The 21,112-nt window shown below is 41.2% G+C and overlaps 1 protein-coding gene and 1 long non-coding RNA gene across 6 annotated transcripts in view; one reads left to right on the forward strand and one right to left on the reverse strand.

Annotated features, from left to right (window-relative positions):
- LOC147030414 (uncharacterized) overlaps window positions 1-11,144 on the forward strand; it is an 83,198-nt gene extending 72,054 nt beyond the window's left edge. Inside the window, exon 2 of the long non-coding RNA XR_015056352.1 lies at window positions 10,708-11,144. This is a non-coding gene — a long non-coding RNA (uncharacterized LOC147030414). The remainder of the gene's footprint in view (window positions 1-10,707) is intronic.
- SKIC3 (SKI3 subunit of superkiller complex) overlaps window positions 1-21,112 on the reverse strand; it is a 119,447-nt gene that overhangs the window by 94,150 nt on the left and 4,185 nt on the right. For 4 of the 5 annotated variants that reach the window (XM_085874432.1, XM_085874434.1, XM_085874436.1 and 1 more), the window contains exons 2-8: window positions 11,725-11,866; window positions 11,409-11,552; window positions 11,208-11,302; window positions 10,990-11,065; window positions 10,703-10,846; window positions 10,471-10,569; window positions 8,248-8,356 (exon numbers count right to left, since the gene is read on the reverse strand). In XM_085874432.1, coding sequence (XP_085730558.1) covers window positions 8,248-8,356; window positions 10,471-10,569; window positions 10,703-10,846; window positions 10,990-11,065; window positions 11,208-11,302; window positions 11,409-11,552; window positions 11,725-11,814 — 757 coding nt within the window. In that variant the 5' untranslated portion in view covers window positions 11,815-11,866. Of the gene's footprint in view, window positions 1-8,247; window positions 8,357-10,470; window positions 10,570-10,702; window positions 10,847-10,989; window positions 11,066-11,207; window positions 11,303-11,408; window positions 11,553-11,724; window positions 11,867-14,486; window positions 14,539-21,112 lie in introns of all 5 variants that reach the window. The other variant, XM_085874433.1, reaches the window with a different exon arrangement.

Here is a 21,112-nt window from a genome sequence, read left to right on the forward strand (position 1 = left end):
AGACATCGAAGTGTGAACATCCTCGTCATGCCGAAGAAAAGTTTGAAGAATGCTGCAAATAAGTGTCCTGGCCGTGGCCGTGGACGATGACGCAAGGACGATCCATTATACCGACGTCTTTCAGCCTATGAGTAACTTAAAAGTAACGTCTGTCGATGTGTGGCAACGATCGCGTAACGTGCCAACAACACGTTAATCATAGGTTAGAAATAAGTTTCGGGTACGCTAAACATTACCTCGGCGTGTCTCAACTTATGATTAACTTACAAGTAGCATGTGTTGACGTCTGTCAACGATCGCAGACCGTGCATACAACCTGTGGCCAGCGTAGCGGAACGTGTGAGTCATACGCCGGCATACTTCGTGAAATTTCAAGCATGAAAAATTTTGAGGACAACCAAAAAGTACAACGTTTAAAGCCAGCGTACAACGACGTATGGCAGTGTTTTTCAGCGTGCTCTCAATGTTATCAAAACTTACCCATAACGTATTCAACGTGTGCCAGCGTTTTAGAAAAAAAAAAATCAAAAATCGGCATAGGTTGGCTAAAACGTCAAGGTGTGACCGGGCCTTAAATGGAAGGTTTTCAAAAGTGCCGAAAAGGCGGTTTGTGCTCGACAGTATTCAAGTATATGAGGGCCATACCAAAAGTCATGAGAATCAGTTGATTCAACACGTTTAGGCCGAATATAGAACACGAGTAATTCGCATCATCTATCCACGACAATATAAAAAACAGGCTCAGCGCATACACACTAATGGTGTTCCCACAATCCATTGTGACAAAACATCTGTTAACGACATAGTTTAATTCAACGCAAATAAAATGAAGAATTTAATGGATGTTGAAAAAATCTTTTTTTGGAAGTTGATACGGTGTCTTTTACACCACCTTATCCAACACATTGTACATTAGTTATTCGTGCCTGTTGTTTGTGTCCTTTTATGGCATCCTGAAAAGCAGTAAGTTTACTGTTTGGAATGATTTTCAATTTTGTTTGACTGTCAGACCAAGAAAAAAAAATAATAATAAAATAAACTTACCTTTCTCCTCTTTGTACATGCACACTTGGGACAAAATTCCATACAATTTGCCAAATCCAATGCCAAAGTACTGCTAAACTACAGGTTCCTTTTTTGATTCGTGTTCAAAATATAACATTCTATTTTTCTTTTTCTTTCAAAGAAACCTGCTCTCTCTCATGCACAGGTTTATCCCCTCTCTTCTTCAGTTGTCCTGCAGACCAATCAGCCTTCTCCAAATCATCAGCAAGGTTATGGAATCCATCATCGCTTCAGACATTAAATCCTTCCTCTTCTCCAATGGCCCAATTTCTGATCATTAATTTGGTTTCAAACCAGGTCACTCTACCCTGGATATGCTGCTTCTGCTCTCCCAACAATGGATGGAAGTACTCAATGCCAGACAGGAAATCAGAGGCATATGCCTTCCTTTTGCATACCCTCGACATATTTTTTTGAAATGGTCTCTTGCTTTTGTGCTTTTGACATGGTCTGGCACCCTGCGCTGCTGACCAAAGTCTTTTCCTTTGGTATCCAAGGCCATCTCCAGTCATGGCTTGCAGACTTCCTCTCCTGTCGCAGTCAACGTGTGGCCCGATATGAAGTTCTCTCATCCCCTCTTCCTGTCGAGGCAGGAGTTCCTCAAGCCAGCGTTCTGGGCCCTGTTCTTTTTCTGATTTTCATCAATGATCTCTCCGACTCTGTGGAAAATCCTCTTTATCTCTTTGCTGATGACTCCACCCTCTGTCCTACCATCTGTCATCCCTCAGACCAGCAAGCAGCAGCTTCTTCGCTCTCTGCAGATTTGGATAAAATCACAAACTGGTCCAACACGTGGAAAATGTCTTTAAATCCTGACAAATCTCACAATCTCACTTTGTCTCTCCGAAAGGACCGTTTGGACCCCCCCCCCAATCAACTTTCTCAACAATCCACTGGAAGAAGTCCTTTCATTCAAGCTTCTGGGTCTCACAATGTGCCATGATCTTTCTTGGGAAGCCACATTTCCGACCTGGCCTCCAAAGCCAGTCGCCGACTGGGAATCCTCCGTTCGTTCAAAGTCTGTCCTCCGCCCACCTGAGCTCCTGATCACATACAAAGCTTTTGCCCACAGCCTGATGGAGTACTGCTCTGCCCTTTGGGCTGGTAGTCCTGCCTCTCACCTTTCTCGGCTTCACGCTGTAGAAACCAAGGCATTCAGGATCATTGGTATCTCCCACGATGAGGCCGAGTCTTTGGGACTCTCACTCTCTCACCGCAGGCAGGTCGGTGGTCTTTCTGTCTTCTTCCATTTCCTCTCTGGTCTTGCCCCCCCTGCTCTGTCTGCGAGATGTCCCCACCATATTTCCACAGGGCGCTCAAGGTCCACCAACAACCCCCTTCTGGTAAAACTAGCAAAATCACGTATCACTGCTTACCTTCACTCTTTCATTCCTCTTTTTTCCCACCTTTGAAATAAACTCCCACACTCTCTCCAATCCCATTCTTCTCTCCAGGCCTTCAAAACAGCTGTTCCCCACCACCTCTTATCTTCCCCCATCCAAAACCATGATCTTTTCGACCCCCCGTTAATCCACCCCAAACCCACCTCCTTCAAATTCCCTGCACTTCTTCCTGAAAGTCTCTGTAATGTCCATCTTGTATACCCCATGTTCCTCATCCCATCCCTCTTCCTTCCACAGATCTCCTCATGTCTCTGTTCCCCACTGTTTTGTCCTTCCCACTCCCACCCCTCTTGTCTCATGCCCCCTCACTGTGCATTACGTGTTCGCCCTCATACGAGCCTCGACAATATCGACAAAGAAATAAATAACAAATAATAAAAAATTGAAATGAAGTTGTTCCTCAATCATAAACTGACGTTTGTAGCCAGAAAGACAGACAGCCAAAACGACAAAGTGAACCAATTGCTCAACTCCAAATTCTTGCTTCATGCGCACCTGGTAAAAATGTCTCATTCTTTGAGTCACTAAGCTCCTACCATATTTATTCATTCCTTGCATTACTTCTACTTAATGCCCTGTCACACCTTGACGATTTCGCCAGCGTATGCCAACGTATGAAAAATTTGTCTAAAACGCTGGCACACGTCGAATACGTTATGGGTAAGTTTTGTATATGTTAAGAGCACGCTGGCATACGTCGTAGTACGCCGCGCTCGTCAAAAATTTTTAACAAGCTCAAAATTTTTTGACGTATGCCAGCGTATGACTCACACGTTCCGCATACGCTGGCCATAAGTTGTAGGCACATTATGCAATCGTTGACACACGTTACTTGTAAGTTACTCATAAGTCGAAACACGTCGAGGAAATGTTTAGCATACCCGAAACTTATTTCTAACCTATGAGTAACGTGTTGTAGGCACGTTACGCGATCGTTGACACACGTTACTTGTAAGTTACTGATAAGTCGAAACATGTTGAGGTAATGTTTAGCGTCAGTGTTCCAGACTCCATGGTTTTTTTTTTTTTCTTCGGCATGACGGTGATGTTGACACTTCGATTTCTAGTGTGGTTATAATATAATATAATTAATAGGCTGCCACTCAACGATTTAAATCATAACCCCACTAGAAATCGAAATGTCAACATAACCGTCATGCCGAAGAAAAAATAAAACCAATGTCACCCACAGGGTGACCCGTATCTTGCCAAAAGGTGACCACGTGTGACTTCTTTAAGGTCACACTGAGGTGAACAGAGCTGCTATCCACCAGGAGCGACTCCTTGAGGAATATCTGCCTACGAGAGATTCCGATGAGAATCGTTCTACAGAGTAACCATGAAAAATATGCGTTTGCCTCATAACATCACCAAATGACGTCATAATGTCTCACGCTTGACATATCTAGAAAGCACTCATCGAGGTGTTCAATTTGAGGTACTACACGATATGGTTCCTAAAACTTGAAAATTTGACCTTGGGGTCAAATATCTTTGACCTCAGGCACTAACCATGAAAGTCAAGGCCAATCACCACCAAAAACTAATCAGCTGAGCGCCAGACCATATACCACATTCCCATAAAGTTTGGAGACGATTCAATTAAAATTACTCAAAAAATAAGGGTTTCGTTGACTCCCCTGATTTGCAACAAAGTGACCTTGACCTTTGACCTTGACCTTCAACATTTTGTGCGCTGAAAGGGACCTCGATAGGCCTCTGATATGCGAAGTTACAAAAATTTTCAATGATAACTGTGCTCTGCAGAATTTTTTATACGCGATTACAGACAAACAAACAAAACAAGCAGTCATAGACTGGTACTTTCGAAATAGTCAACTTGACCTCTGACCTTGTCGAATAAAAGCTGTCTCGAGAGAAGGTAGCGACGCAAACCAGAAGTTTCTACGATGATTCTGTACCAAACCATCAAAAATCGAATGTTTTGGTTGTTTGACCTCACTGTGACCTTGACCTTTGACCGATTTTGACCAAAATCTAATCAGCGCTAGCCACTACCCTCCTGAATCACGTGGTGTAATTTGACATTGGTAGCTTCTTCCGTTATCGAGTTATAATTTTTTGGATGTTTGACCTCACTGTGACCTTGACCTTTGACCGATTTTGACCAAAATGTAATCAGCACGAGCCATCACCCTCCTGAATCACGTGGTGTAATTTGACATTGGTAGTTTTTTCCGTTCTCGAGTTATTGTGCCTACAAACAAACAGAAACGGAAGTCATCAATATACTTACGAAATCTTTAGATTTCGTAAGTAAAAAAAAACAAAAAAAAAAACATACAAGCTGACTCACATATCTTGCAAAAACTTCGTTTTGGCAAGATAAAAAACAAACAACAACAAAAAAAACCATGGAGTCTGGAACATTGACGGGTTCCTCCTGTGAAACCCATTTTTATATACCAATTCCCCTAAACGCTGCCAATACGCCATTATACGGTAGATGTAAGTTAGAAACACGTTCAGTAAGTTCTCTGGTCATCCGGAAGACGTCAAATACATCTACATACGTCAATATGCGTTGAAGATATGTTACTCATAGGTTCAAAGCACGTTACTCATAGGTTAGAAATAAGTTTCGGGTACGCTAAATATTACCTCGACGTGTTTCAACTTATGAGTAACTTACAAGCAACGTGTGTCGACGTGTGTCAACGATCGCATAACGTGCCTACAACTTATGGCCAGCGTATGCGGAACGTGTGCGTCATACGCTGGCATACGTCGAAAAATTTTCAGCATGCTTAAAATTTGTCGACGTACTACGACGTATGCCGGCGTGCTTCAGTGTGCTCTTAACGTATACAAAACTTACCCATAACGTATTCGACGTGTGCCAGCGTATTCGGCAAATTTTTCATACGTCGGCATACGCTGGCTAAAACGTCAAGGTGTGACAGCGGCTTGACACTTCGACGTCTAGTGCGGTTATGATTTGAATCGTCGAGCCGCAGCCTTTTAATCGGCTATGCCACGTGATCGTCGGCGATACGCTGCCGCACTATGCATAAGTTAGACTATCGTTGGGCATAGGTTGTGAACGCCGACAACACGCTCAGCATTCGTTGGTATAAGTTATCTATATGTTATCAAAACGTTCTGTGTACGTTACTAATACATTACGCATACGTCCAACTCGTTATGAATATGCCCAAAATTGGAAAAAAACATCAACAGTTCAGCGTACGCCAGCGTTTTACATCCATTTTGATACGTTGCCATACGCTGGCTAAAACGTCAAGGTGTGACAGCGGCTTTACACCCTGCAGAAAATTGTACATGGATTGATGACCATGATGGAGCGTTTGATTATTTTCCAGCAAAATTTATGGCTCATGAAAGACCTTATACACACACTACAGGCAGGACAAAGCCATAATAAACACAGTATATTGGATCTCAATCTGGGATCACAAGATCATAAGGTAAATGTTCTGATGGAAAGAACAAAAAAATAAAACACAGGCTGAATCAATAATGGGTCTTCTATATCCTGCATCTCACACACACACACACACACACACACACACACACACACACACACACACACACACACACACACACACACACACACACACACACACACACACACACACACACACACACACACACACACACACACACACACACACACACCAAGCCTCTCTTTCTTTGCTTAGATGACTCCACATTGTGTCATACTGTGCACTACCCACATACCATTCCATCCCAATGATTGGCGGACAACATCCAGACTCTCCACCCATCTCCACTCTTTAATTCATATTTTCTCCTGTTTGTGAACTGCTTTCTATTTCTATTCAATCCAACCCTTTACTTCAAGCGGTGCAGCACCATCTCATGTCATTCAGCTCGATTTTGAATACCAAAAAAAAAAAAAAACACGGCAAGAATAAACTAGAGCGAGAATTGCTTTGTAATGCATGTCCCCTTCTAATGTGATATTTTCTTCATCCAAAAAGGGCATAACTCTGAGAAAGAGACGAAACGCCATGAAACTCGAACTTGTTCTGCGACTTGTCGTAATAAAACCATATACAAAGTTTCAATTGAATATGTTAAAGGGTATGGGGGAAAAAGTCTGAAAAACCACAGGTGGGATGGACAGACAGACAGATGGAGAGCAAACATACAGTCCCCGCTGGTAAAATGGGTAGGGGACCAATGAAAGAGGCATTACATTTGTTTGTCCTTGAAATTTTACTTAATGGATATTTGTTTCTGCCTTTGTAGATAACAGCAAACTGCTCTGAGCAAATGAGATGAAAATGTTAAAATTTGAAAACATGTTCTCAGAGCAATGTACTTCCAGAGATTTTCAATCGGATTCAAATCCAGAGAGTTTCCCGGCCAGTCCAACACCTTTATCTTGTTTCTTTTGAAGAAATTAGTCACCACCTTCGACGTATGGCAAGGAGCAAGATCCTGCTGGAACACCCCTGATCCATCTGGAAACGCCTTGCACATGTCTGGAATCCTTTTTCCTCTATCACTTCAATGCAATGGACAGAATTCATCATCCCATGGATGGAACAAAGAGATCCCACACCAGCATAACTGAAACAACCCCAGAACAGCTTCTTTTCAGGGTGTTTTACGCATTAGTCGATGTGACATTCAAGGACATTCTCACCTGGGGAGCAGCGAACATGTTGACTCCTGTGTCCTTGAATGAAAAAGTGGCTCTCATCGGAAAACATCACTTTCTGCCAATCCTTCGTCCAGTTCTGATACTTCTTGGCCGATAGCAATCTTTTACCCATCAATTTTTAGCCGCGTCTCGTTGCGAACGCTGGCTCTAAGAGAGCTCCGCGTTGTTGTTGTTGTTGTTGTTGTTCTTCTTCTTCTTCTTCTTCTTCTGGTGAAGACAAAACCTTCATGACGCGGCTCTTAGACACATTTGTCCTTGTTTTGTCAGTAGTTGTTTCTTGACAGCTCTTCGGGCTATCCGACCCACACTCAGGAGCCTTCTTTGAACAGTGCTGGAACTCACAGCGACTCCTGATCTGGCTAGATCTTTTTGCAGATCATCGCTGGTATTTCGAGGATCAAGTTTGCTTTGACGATTCAAAAACAAATCGTTTCTCAGTGTCGTTTTAAGTTTTCTTCCACACTTTCCTTTATGCTTTGGTGACAAAGATCCAGTTGTGACGCCTTGGTTGATAATCCGTGAGACGGAGTGCTGACTGACACCTACAATCATTGCGATTTCTCTCTGTGACTTCCCAGAGTGCTCGAATAGCGTGAAAATCTTCGTCCTATCCGCTTCCGAGGAGTGATGTCCAACGTCTCTCACGAGTAGTGTGTTGAATGCCGAGTGAAACAATGGGGCTGGCTGACGTAAGGATCCCTATCGCATCACCCACCCAAAGTGCGTGCATGTGCAGTACAGCGAGATCCAAACTCCTCCTGAAAAAGCTCTAACAAATGTCACCGACCGAAAGATAATAATAAACATGAATTTCATTGTAAAAACCGGTATATTATGGAGGGAAAATACAAAATGTTCGAAAAACGTGAAAAAACGTTAGTGAGTCAATTAATTTGAACAAGGGTGTCAGCAAAGCACCCGATCATTCAAACAGATCGTTGTTAATATTTTGAAGATGTAAATGGCAAAATATAAATATTTTTCTCTTGGAATCTTTCAAATGAAAATGACCTGCAGCAGCTGTGGTTTGTTCCACACCTTGTACAACTTACGGTATTAAAATGAACAAACATTAGAAAGAGTGAAAAAAGCACCACGTCCCACCGGCCATAATGTGCAGTGCGCTCAGCGCTTCGAGAGACGTTGGATTCTGAGGGAAGGTAGATGACATTGTGCTGCACACTTTTCTCAACTTTTCTTCGTGGCTGATCACCTGAAAAAGATTGAATATAAACCAATGACAGATACCAACCTAAACTTTCGAAGAAAGTTAAATTTTTACAACACGGCCTTTGAAATGATGTCATCAATCCAAGTCACGAAGCAGTTTTATTTATTTATTTACTTTAAGTTTTTTTAGTTTCTTCTTCTTCGTTCATATGCAGTACAAGGCTGCGGGGTAGCATCATTGACTGAGGATCCGGCTGTGCCGCTGATGCAATGTGCTCTTTTGGTTAGGGCAGGAATTTGGCCATGGTGCCGGCGATAGTTCGCTTATTATTTGTGAAGGACACCATGGGATCTTTAACGTCCATCAACTGATGCAGGCAGACATTAGATGTGATGAATAAAACATACTTTATATTAAACATAATTAAAGAGCTCAATGGTTTTCTGCCATTTTATATAAGAGTTGAGGGTAATGGAAGAGCTTTAGCCTGTGTCTGAGTTTCCATTTATTTCCTTGCATTTTAGAAGTTTGCCAAATTCAAAATTTTCGCCCAGTGAATGAAATACCGAGAAAAATACTACTACGCTGCTCATGCCATCTGGTTTAAATTGTAAGAATGTTGTTATTCGTTCGGCAAACCCCATTGAACCTCTTTACACAAGCCTCCATCAGCATGAAGGAATGACTGTTTCTACATTCATTCACTCATTTATTAATTCGGGAAGTCAGAGATAACTCTTCATTAAACATAAACAAACATTCAATTGCAAAATAAACTACAGTAAATCCATAAATATCGTGGGTTTGAATATCGCTGGTTTTGACCAATCACGGCAACCTCTTTATGTTCCGATTTAGTTATCGCAGGGCCTGGGAATATTACCACAAACGAACTACAGTGGAAGGGTCGGGTGACGATTCTGAAAAGATCCTTCGGAACAACACAACTTCACAACTTTGGCCGTGAATCATGATTCTTCACCAAAAAGAAGGTGGATACTTGCAGTCCTGGGAGGACTCTGTTCCACCTTCTGAGACCCGAATTATGGAGATAATCAACAACACACACACACACACACACACACACACACACACACACACACACACACACACACACACACACACACACACACACACACACACACACACACACACACACACACACACACACACACACACGTCACCTATCAGGATCCATTTACGGGAGATTTTTTTGCTGGTTTATGGAATTGCAGAACAATTTGTAAAAGAAACACATTGACAGATTACAAAGGAAAACAAGATAAGAATTTAATAGGGGAGGAACAGTGGGGGCGAGGGGGCAAATTTAATCTACTTTTGAATGCTTCATCTGCTTCAACGCAACAGGAGACTTCATCATAAAGCTGATATATATTTTACATGTTTATTTCAATTGTGATGTATTTCTTTTGGCTGCCACCCACCTTCCTCTATATTTTCTCAAAGCATAGGAACCGAACCCACATATTCCCATGGAAAATTCATTTTAACTCTCGCTTTTTTGAATATCGTAGCAATTTCCAGGAACATAACCTCCGCAATATTTAAGGGTTTACTATATTTATAATTTCATAATTAAATTTTAATTGACAGTCGTGAAAATGAATATTATTACATATATATATATATATATATATATATATATATATATATATATATGTATATATATATATATATATATATATATATATATATATATATATATATATATGTATATATATATATATATATATGGCGTTGTCATGTAAAAAATTGCTGGAAAATGGAGAAAAAGAAAATTTAACCAGAAGCAAGCTTGCAGGGCAATAAAGATGGCATATAAAACAATGACATTATTGTTAGCATGAGTGCACCGAAAGGTTCGAAGCATTCGATGTTACATTACTTTGGAGGAAGATTTTTTTATTAATTACAATTAAACGAAAACAATTTAAATGAGAAATACAAATCTCTAAATCATGTTCACTGCTTTTGTTTTCAGCTTGGGATTTCATCATATGGTTGTGGCAAACCAGCTGGAGGAAGACCATGTTCCATTTTGATTGCGGCCTAAATTCTGGATATATGTGGAATGTTATATTTCTTAAAAAGTGAAACATCAAGTACTTGGTAAAATCAAATCACAAACCACCCACTTTGGAAAGGAAGTGGATGTACTCTGTCAATGTTTTCTCGTGCTCCTCTGCCCCAACTTTTGAACCGAGTTCGATAAGCTCCTCAAAAACCTCTTCCAACTGCAGAAAAAGTAAAAGGAAGTATCAACTGTGTAATGAGCATGTTAAACCCCATGATATATGCTTCATATTCAAGAGTGTGCTCAAAATGAAGATCAACTCATTCTCTGTTCCTAATTCCTGCCCTCTGTACCACAGCTTGGTTTTCCGAACTTGGAGTTCCTTTCTCCGCTAACAGGCATGCCACCAGCTTCTGCATGAGTTCTGTCAGCTCCTCTGGGCTCATTCCAGCCTCCTCTCGCTTCCAAGTTACCAGACGCTGCCAAATTTTTGCTGCCTGAAACAGGAAGTGCAGGTCACGTGTTAAATGCGCCCATATCACCAGACTTCCAACAGAGCAGTGCTTGCATTGTCAGATAAAATGTATTTTCCAACCTAATACGTAACACATTCACTGATCCCAGCACTTGCTTTTCCCACCTCATCATGTTTATTTTGCTTCTGATGATGCTCTGCGAGCTTTCGGCAAACTTCGGCCCATTTATTGTGGTCTCCACTGAAAACACATATTGGAAGCGGAATTCGCCCCAATGCATAAACATGAGTAAATGAAAAATAAACTCAAACTTCAAAAATGATCATTACCCACTTGACCTGATCATTATCAAAACTTTCAACCTTGTAACTTATCAAGGCACCTTTGTGATAGCAGAGACAACAATCTCTCATAGATCTCTGGAAGCGCTTCATGAAAACTTGGTTGGTCTACTTTCTCGTAGAGGTTAGCCAATCCCTGCAGGAGATATAGCAAGTAGGAGTAACAAAAAAAAAAAGAAACTTCGACATAACAAACTCTTAAGCATATTCATGCAAGGATTGAAAACTGCAGTCACAGCTACCTGCCAAGCCAATAGCTGGCCAGGTTCAATCTCAGATGCCTTCTTGTATGCCTCATGCGCTTTCTGTGGCTGCTCTGTCTCAGCGGCTGCCAACCCGACAAAAACCCAAGCTGTGTAGTTCGTTTTGTCGAGCTGCAAGACAGCCTGCCCAGTAGTAATAGAAATAAGAAAAATAAAAAAGGTACAATGATTAAAGTACTTTTATCAGCAATAATATTTTCCAATCACTAAACAACTTTTGAATCGACATAAACCTTTTGATTGTTTCGGACACAAACAACTTCTTACAAACAACAGAGTTTCTTGCTGTTGGTACCTTGCAGTGTTTCAAAGCCTCCTTGAAATCCTTGTTCTTGATTGATTCTCGAGCTGCCTTCAGGGAAACCTTTATCTCCTTACTGCCCATTGTGCTTGATGAGCTCAGGTAATCGTGTCACAATCATGTGAGAATGTAAACTCTGTTGAAAACATTCACACACAATAACATAATTCAGTGTTTCAGAAGTGGAATTTCAAAATCAGACCTTAAAAATTAAAGCGGTTCCCCACAGCTGGATGTGTGGTCTTGTGGGCCATGATAAGGAATGTTTTTTCAGAGGCTATGGTTCAAATCTGGCTGAAAGCAACAGTACTTCATGATTTGAATGCGAAGCTGCTGGTAAATAAAAAGAGATGTTATTAATTTTTATAATAAATTCACTGGTTTGTACATCTTTGGGAGGAAGAGGATTTTGAAAAAATATATGCTCATTCAAACAAAGCCGTTTAGATCAATATCTACATTTAGAAGTTACTGAGGTACAATACTGTTATGTTTGTGGGGTAGATGGAGGAATTTCATCGGAAAGATAGGATCGTATAGATATTGCTTGGCCCATGGACGTGTAAGAGACATCTCGATGTAATTAAGTAGGGAAATCAAGTAATTAAGTAATCCTATTCCCTTGTCTATATTTAAGTCTGCGCGGGGGTGCTTCAATTAGATTTAGATTTAGTTTACCTCACGTTTTTCTTTCATTATTATAATTTGAATTGTTGTCATTGTACATATTTGATGACTATTATTAAATTATTATTTCTTCTATCTCATTTGCTTGTGTCCGTGTATCTGTTGTGGGTCGAGTACAACCCACGTATCTCCGTCCTTTACCGCCATTTCTTTCCCGCGCACGCATTAATCTCAGACAGTCTCGGCTGTAAGCCTCCAAGGGAGAACTGTTTGGCCATCCATCCAGGTGGGGGCTAAACCCCCCTGGAAATGACAAGACACTCAAAATGGTGGGGAGGGGGATTGGGAAGAAATGTTGAATTGACCACTCCCCATTACCCTTCTTTCCTTCAACATTCCCCTTCCTCTAGTGCATAACATACAGTAGGGGCTAAAAATAGGGGCAATACCTCTGAGTGATCACCTGGTAATGGTTGGATAAGAAAACCAGGGAACCACTAGTAGGCATTGATGACCACAAAATATCTAACGGAGAAGAATGTAAGTACCTTTGGATTTCTTTTTTAATGCTGTGAACAAACTTTGGTACATCACGGATGATGAAGGTTGTGGTCAAGTTTCATCAAAACTGTGTCTTTGGTTTTGGAGAAGAAGCAAATACATATTTTTGGGGGGCAACCCCCCCCTCCCCATAGACCCCTTTAGATAACGATGTTGTTAATGTCGTGAACAAACTTTAGTACAGCATGGGTGATGAAGGTTGTGGTCAGGTTTCATCATTTTTGTGTGTCGTTTCTGAAAAGAAAGCAAATAGATATTTTGGGAGGGGGGAACCCCACCCCAGGAAACTGCCTCTGTAGACTCCGATTTTTAGCTCGCCTGTTTGAGGAACAGAGAGCTATAGCGATACCCCCGGCGTGAGCGTGAAAATGTTAAAGTTTTTGGTGCAAGTTATTTTTTCCTTTGTCATGTTTTTATCAACCACACTATTTTTTATACACCCAATATATATATATATATATATATATATATATATATATATATATATATATATATATATATATATATATATATATATATATATATATATATATATATATGCGTATTATGTGATACCGGTTGTCCGTCCGTCCGTCCGTCTGTCCGTTCCTGTCCGCACTCAACTCCCAAAGTTTTCAACTTTCACGTTTCATATTTGGTACATAGGTACAGACTGTGGAGACGGTGTGTCGCGACATACGTTCGTCATCTAAAGAGGTTGCCTGGGCAACCAGGATGCTGTTTTCCATGTGGTAGCATAATTCTGTATATACCTTCTTGTTCGGGTGCATATTGTGCTCACTTGCGCTCCTGTTACTGATTACAATATACAAATACATATACTGCTTTAAAATTATTTGGATCAGACTTCACTGCAATGCTTTATAAAAAATATTAATTATTAGACGAGTCTCTTAAAAACGATAAATGTATAAACAGGCGAGCATTGGGTGGCTTTGACACCAACTCTGGTTTTTAATGCCATGAACAAATTTGGTGCATTACAGGTGATGAAGGTTGGGATCAAGTTTCATCGGAATTGTGTCGATGGTTTCTGAGAAGAAAGCAAATACCTCTTTTGGGGGGCAACCCCCCCCCAAAGACCCTTTTGGGGCAGATTTTTTTTAATGCTGTGAACAAACCTTGGTACATACTGGGTGATGAAGGGCTGTGGCCAAATTTAATCAAAATTGGATGTGTAGTTTCAGAGAAGAAGTTGCAAGTGTTTATGGGCGGAGGGGCAGACGGATGGACTGACTCGCCATCCCATAAGCTCCCCGGAACAATGTTCCAGGTGAGATAATAATCAACAAAGACAAATGATCCGCATTTAGTGCAAATGCACACACCTCGATTATTGAATTTACTGCACATAACCAGCCCTCAAAAACCAAAGTAATAATGAACCCCCTGCACCTCATGGCGAAACCATAATAAATGGAAACCAAATAGAAGTATAAGAATACATATATCTATGGCAAAGCTTAAGCTTCAAGGAAAATAATGAAGAATAAGAAATGAGGTGACGACTCAAACTTGGATGGAGCCAATATGGAAAATTCAGTGACATCAAGAGAGGTATAGCTCACCAATATGTTTGAAAAAGAAAGTTTTCAATCAGTGTATTATTCCAACGATCATCTGTGGGACAGAGATCTGGGCATCAACAACAAAAATAGGACCTCCTGTCCTGAAGCTCACCTGTATCAGGAGCAACAGTCACTCAAACCCCCCGCAGACCTCCTTAACCCTTGAATTTTTTGATGCCATGAACAAACTTAGGTACATCATAGGTGATGAAGGTTGTGGTCAAATTTCATTGGTGAACAGTAATTCGTGATTTTGGTAGTTTTACCAGAAGGGGGATTCTGGCGGACCTTGAGCGCCCTGCAGAAATATGAGGGGAACATATCGCAGAGACAGCAGGGGGGCGAGACCGGAGAGGAGATGGTAGAAGACAGAAAGACCACCGACCTGCCTGCGGTGAGACAGTGAGAGACGCCAAGGCTCAGCCTCACCACGGGAGATACCAATGATCCTAAATGCCTTGGTTTCCACAGCGTGAACCGAAAAAGGAGAGAGGCAGGAGCACCAGCCCAGAGGGGAGAGTAGTACTCCGTTAGGTTGCAGACGAAAGCTTCGTATGTGGTCAGGAGCTCAGGTGGGCCAAGGAAGGACTTTGAACAGCAGAGGATTCCCAGTCGGCGACTGGCTTTGGAGGCCAGGTTGGAAATGTGGCTTTCCCAGGAAAGATCATGGCAGATAGTGAGACCCAGAAGCTTGAATGAAAGGACTTCTTCCAGAGGATTGTTGAGAAAGTAGATGGGGGGAAGGGGGGGGGGGACTGTGTGATGTACTTGTTGAAGCAACAGCAGGAACATTCAGTTCCAATACAAAGCAACAGTGATCACTTCGTCCCATTGGTGGCAGGTAATCAATCGAGTTAGCGATTTCAGGTGTGTTGGTACGACAAGGTCCAACACATTAGGCTGTTGACCATTTTGATACCTCGTAGGCTCTGTTACACATTGGTGCATACATGTATCTTGCTGTGCGTCTTAAGAACTTGTGTGCTGGGTGCTCTGGTTGAGTCATCGTATGCCAACTTTGCCAGTCAATTTCCAGATAGTTCAAATCTTCTACTATGAGGATGTGTGTCACCTTTTAAACTTACATTATGAAGTAACTCACAGAGCAACTCCAAATTCCTTCTGCCGCTCGACGGGCTCTGGTATAGGTAGCCTATGAGTATGCTCCTATCTGCCTCAAACATGATCGCACACCAAACAGCTTCTTGGTAGTCTGAAATGAGTTACATATCCACTGCATGGAGCTCAGCTTTGGTGTAGATTGCAATTCCTCATATATCCTGTGCTGTGTCCAAGTTTGATAACATATCGCACATACCCACAACTATTGGCGACGTGTTCACTTGAGACATACGTTAGTTGCCTTCTCTTCCTCGTGGATCGTACTAGTGGACTTCGTTTTCTTGTGGATAAAGGGGTAGAGGTCAGCATTATGCCGCCGTCATGCCGTGAACAGAAAAATTGACAGGAATATTCATGACATGCTGCTAACAACAGTGCTCTTGCTCCTTTTGGAGAACATCTCCTCCAGCTTGATTTGAGTTTACGTGGCTCATTTCCGTGGGTGTTTATTATTGCAGACACCACATACTCCATCCTGGGTGCAGATATTTTTTGTCATTTCAATCTCCTCGTAGACATTAAAGATTTTGTATCATGATGACTCTCACCAGAGGAGAGGGAATTGCATTTGGGTCCATTTGTTACTTGGCGAAATCTTCGATTTTGTCAAGTATGTTGGTCTGTTCGGTTTGTGACTTACGAAATCTAAAGATTTCTAATCTAAAGATTTCGTAAGTATATTGATGACTTCCGTCATTTGTTTGTGTGTTTGTTTGTGTGTGTGTTTGTTTGTTTGTAGGCATGATAACTCGAGAACGGAAGAAGCTACCAATGTCAAATTACACCACGTGATTCAGGAGGGTGATGGCGAGCGCTGATTAGATTTTGATCAAAATCGGTCAAAGGTCAACGTTACAGTGAGGTCAAACATTCAATTTTTGATGGTTTGGTACAGAACCATCGTAGAAACTTCTAGTTTGCGTCGCTACCTTCTCCAGAGACAGCTTTTATTAGACAAGGTCAGAGGTCAAGTTGACGATTTCGTAAGTACCAGTCTATGACTGCTTGTTTGTGTGTTTGTTTGTAGGCACGATAACTCGAGAACGGAAGAAGCTACCAATATCAAATTAAACCACGTGATTCAGGAGGGTGATGGCTAGCGCTGATTAGATTTTGGTCAAAATCGGTCAAAGGTCAAGGTCACAGTGAGGTCAAACATCCAAAAAAAAGTTATAACTCGAGAACGAAAGAAGCTACCAATGTCAAATTACACCACGTGATTCAGGAGGGTGATTGCTCGCGCTTATATTTTGGTCAAAATCGGTCAAAGGTCAAGGTCACAGTGAGGTCAAACATTTGATTTTTAATGGTTTGGTACAGAATCATCTGAGAAACTTCTGGTTTGCGTCGCTACCTTCTCCCGAGACAGCTTTTATTACACAAAGTCAGAGGTCAAGTTGACGATTTCATAAGTACCAGTCTATGACTGCTTGTTACTTACGAAATCTAAAGATTTCATAAGTATATTGATGACTTCCGTCCTCTGTTTGTGTTTGTTTGTGTGTGTGTTTGTTTGTTTGTAGGCACGATAACTCGAGAATGGAAGAAGCTACCAATGTCGAATTACACCGCTGATTCAGGAGGGTGATGGCAAGCGCTGATTAGATTTTGGTCAAAATCGGTCAAAGGTCAAGGTCACAGTGAGGTCAAACATAATTCCGTGAATTCATGTGGAGAAATGGAGTATTTTTGCTTCGGTCGACGTTACAAGTTCGTTTTAACTTCAATTTTAATTTTGTCTTCGGTTTTTACGATCGCTTAGGATGCTTAACACTCGGTTATCAAAATTCTGGTAAAAATCGGATGTTTTGGAGACGTTTTAAGATTGTATAAAAAAAATATTTCACTCGCCGAGTCACGGGTTGTCACGTGGTGCAGCGCACTTGAGCAGATGCGGCGTCGAGTCACGTCAAGGTTTTGCGTGTGCGCACTGATGGTGTTTTCCATAAAGATGGTGTTTAAAAGTCATTTTTTTAATCCCAATAAAGGTTATCGTCACATGCCTGACTCACTAATCCGTCGGATTATGTAAAGATTGTTGGTGGATGGCTGAATATTACGGTTTTGTGACTTTGATAAAATAATATTAAATAATTGCGTCGAGAAATGGAGATTTTTGCTTTGGTCGACGTTACAAGTTCGTTTTAACTTGGATCGCAATTCTGTTTTCACTTTTGGTAACGGTTTAATATGCTTTACACTCGGTTATCGAAATCCTGGTAAAAATCGGATGTTTTATGAGATTTATGTCGGGTGTCGTATCTGAGGCTGAACTGAAGATTATGCTAATGAGGGGGATTGGAACATACGGCATTACGCGCTCGTTAGGTCATCTCTATCATCTCAGTAGAGATGACCTAATAACCCATCTTGAAGTCTGTCCGTCCGTCCGTACGTCCACAATCAAACCGAGTGGAGACAAATAACCAATAGTGGAATGGATAGAGGTCTATGAGACATGCACAACGATATAACTTTCAAGGTCGTCCAAGGTCGAGGTCAACGTCACGAGGCTGTCAAAGTTGCGAAAATGGTCGATTTCAAATCGTATCTCCTCCCTCATTTATCAAGAGAGATCAAATGTAATTAGTGATTCAGATACTATGGACTATTATCTAGAACACGAGCCATTTTTTGAAATTTGCTCTCGTTCCGATTTTATAGCCCTTCAAACTTCGCTCTGATTCCCCGTCTTGGCCATTCATAAAGTACATACAAAAATAAAAGTATTAACTTAAGAACCGGAACTCTCTGAGATAAATATTACATTTGAAGCTTTTGTCAGATTTAACTAAAACAATGGAACACAAGTTTATATGCACACTTACTTTCATTTATGACATTAACATTGTCTTGAATGTCAATTTGTATTTTTATTTTCATAAATGACGTGCTGTGATATTAAAAGAAAAAGGTAAATTACACCGCTCGGGACTGCATCGTCATGGCTTACAAACATCGGTTCATAAGGAACTGCTGGCTTTGCAAGCGATTAGCGATGTATGAGGGTGGGTGGGTGGTCACTCGCCTGCATACAGAGGGGGGTGGGTGGTTTTGAAACCCGGAAGTAGAGCGTATGTACTTTATGAACTGCCCCTATTCCAGTCTGGCACAGGGTTACTTTCGACCTCTGGCAGAGATGACCGGCACTCCCTCTTGGGGGTATTTTTTTTAAGTCAATTTCAATCCTGTCTTCAATTTTGGTAACGGTGAAGTATGCTTAACACTCGGTTGTCGAAATTCTGGTAAAAAATAAAAATAAAAAAATGGGACGTTTTATGAGAGGTTTGGTACAGAATCATCGTAGAAACTTCTGGTTTGCGGCGCTCCCTTCTCCAGAGACAGCTTTTATTAGACAAGGTCAGAGGTCAAGTTGACGATTTCGTAAGTACCAGTCTATGACTACTTGTTTGTTTGTTTGTCCGGTCGTCTACAGCCCAAACAGCTGGACCAGCCGTTCTTAAATTTTTACACCTGATAGGCAACCCACCTGAGACGGTCCGCGTCTAAGTCGGACTAAACGTCACGACGTGACGTCACACAACGTGAAAACACATTTCTGGACATAACTCGGTGACCAGAAGTCGTAGCGACTTCCGGTTGACGCCAAATTAAACTTCATTCAAATATCTAAATGATTACTAAATGCATCTTATTACAAATTACGCATAGTTTTCGCAAGCGTATGACGTCAATGTTTTGCCTATTGACGTCATTTAAAAAAAATATTTACGCTCGTGTGCAGCCGAAACTACTGAAGCAATCGTTCTCAAATTTTAACACGTGATAGCCAATCTTGCTGAAATAGTCTGGGATCAAATCACGTCATAATCACACTTAATGTCACGACGGTACGTCCAAAAAAAGGTGAAAACAAGCTTTTGAACATAACTCAGTAACCGGAAGTCGTAGCGACTTTCTGTTGATGCCAAAACAAACTTCAATGGAATATCTAAATGTTTTAAAATGCATGTTAGTACAAATTATGCACAGTTTTCGCAAGTGTATGACGTCAAAGTTTTTAGCTATTGGCGTGATTTAAAAAAATTCTATTCGTTCTACAGGTCACAATTCTTAACCGATATGGATGAAATTTTAACAGCTGATGGAAATCCACAGTGCAAAAAGATATGTGACTTTTGGTGATGTTCAATATCAGGATCTGGATTCTGCATCACTTTATATTATCGCCCATTATAAACCAATGGGTAATTTTGTGAATTACACATGGCTATTTCTCAAAGAGTTTTGCGGTTATTAAATTGAAAATTATACTGTCTATTTATCCATGTAATACTAACATGTGTACAAAGTTGATCGAAATTGACCCAAGGTCAAGGTCAGGGTCACCCAAAACATGAAAAACACATATAAAATATACATTTTTGTTTTAAAACATATTTCAAACCTGATAACGGGATCTTAAAGCTGGTTGAAAAGCAATGATCCTCGGTATTTTCAAATATTATCTACGATCAGAATGAAGGCAACAAGCACCAATGATAAGTTGTTGAATGTCACATGGTGACTTTAAATGAGTTGTGAAAATTTTCAATCTGCTGCCATTACCATGACAACGCGCGCCTGATAATTGTTATTTGTGACGCGCGTCATTTTATTAATGTACGAACAAATAAACACCAACATTCCATGACATTACAGCTTGGATCACCACATGGAAAGGTCAACTAATTCGTCAAGTGTCGTGCTAAGCACGATTTTTCATTTGTCTGTCTGTTTGTTTGTCCGCACAGAACTTTTGTGTTTTTCTCTGAACCACTTGTCGGATTGAGACAAAATTTTCACCATTGGTGCGACTACTCATGTAGAATATTTTAATGGTAACTATGATGTCATAAGTCATGTGGTGTGGCAGCCCTTTTTTAAAGCTTCAAAAACCTTCTTCTCAAGTGGCTGAACAAATCGAGGCGAACATTTACACATATGACTGACTGTCCATGAGGAACAAAAGGTTCTTACACATATTGTTACGAATTTGAAAGCCTTTTGCACACAGACAGACAGCAGTAACTAAGCTTAGTTATTTCAACAAGTATGTGTACAGTTGGAATCCATCCCCTTCTGTCAAATGGGAATTTCGTGTGTGCGCCGAGTTATTTTTTAGTTAGGTTTTTACAACTACAACAACAACTACTACTACATCCACTACAACAACGCCACAGTCCCGCACTCGACCCGGTCGCCATTGCCCACGAGATTTTGGCTGAAGGCATAGGTGGAGCCTCCATCGCCTCAGATCGAGGCTCTGCCCCAAGGCACGGCATGGACGTTTCCTCCAGCGAATGAGTGAAGGGCGAGCATGACACGCACGCCCCAGCCAATCAGGAGGTGACCACGAGTCGTCCGACAATCCTTCGTCAAATCAAGAGGCGAGTGGTGAGGAGAAGACACCCCTCCCACCTCAGAAGGGTAGAGTAGTTGTGAGGACCAGTTTTCGGCAGAGAGTAGATCGTGGAGATTGCCGAGCGGTCTGTCATCGTGGC

This window comes from Eptatretus burgeri, chromosome 3 (genome assembly GCF_056783735.1).
Source record: "Eptatretus burgeri isolate ZD-2024b chromosome 3, Ebu_testis_v1, whole genome shotgun sequence".
NCBI lineage: Eukaryota > Metazoa > Chordata > Myxini > Myxiniformes > Myxinidae > Eptatretus > Eptatretus burgeri.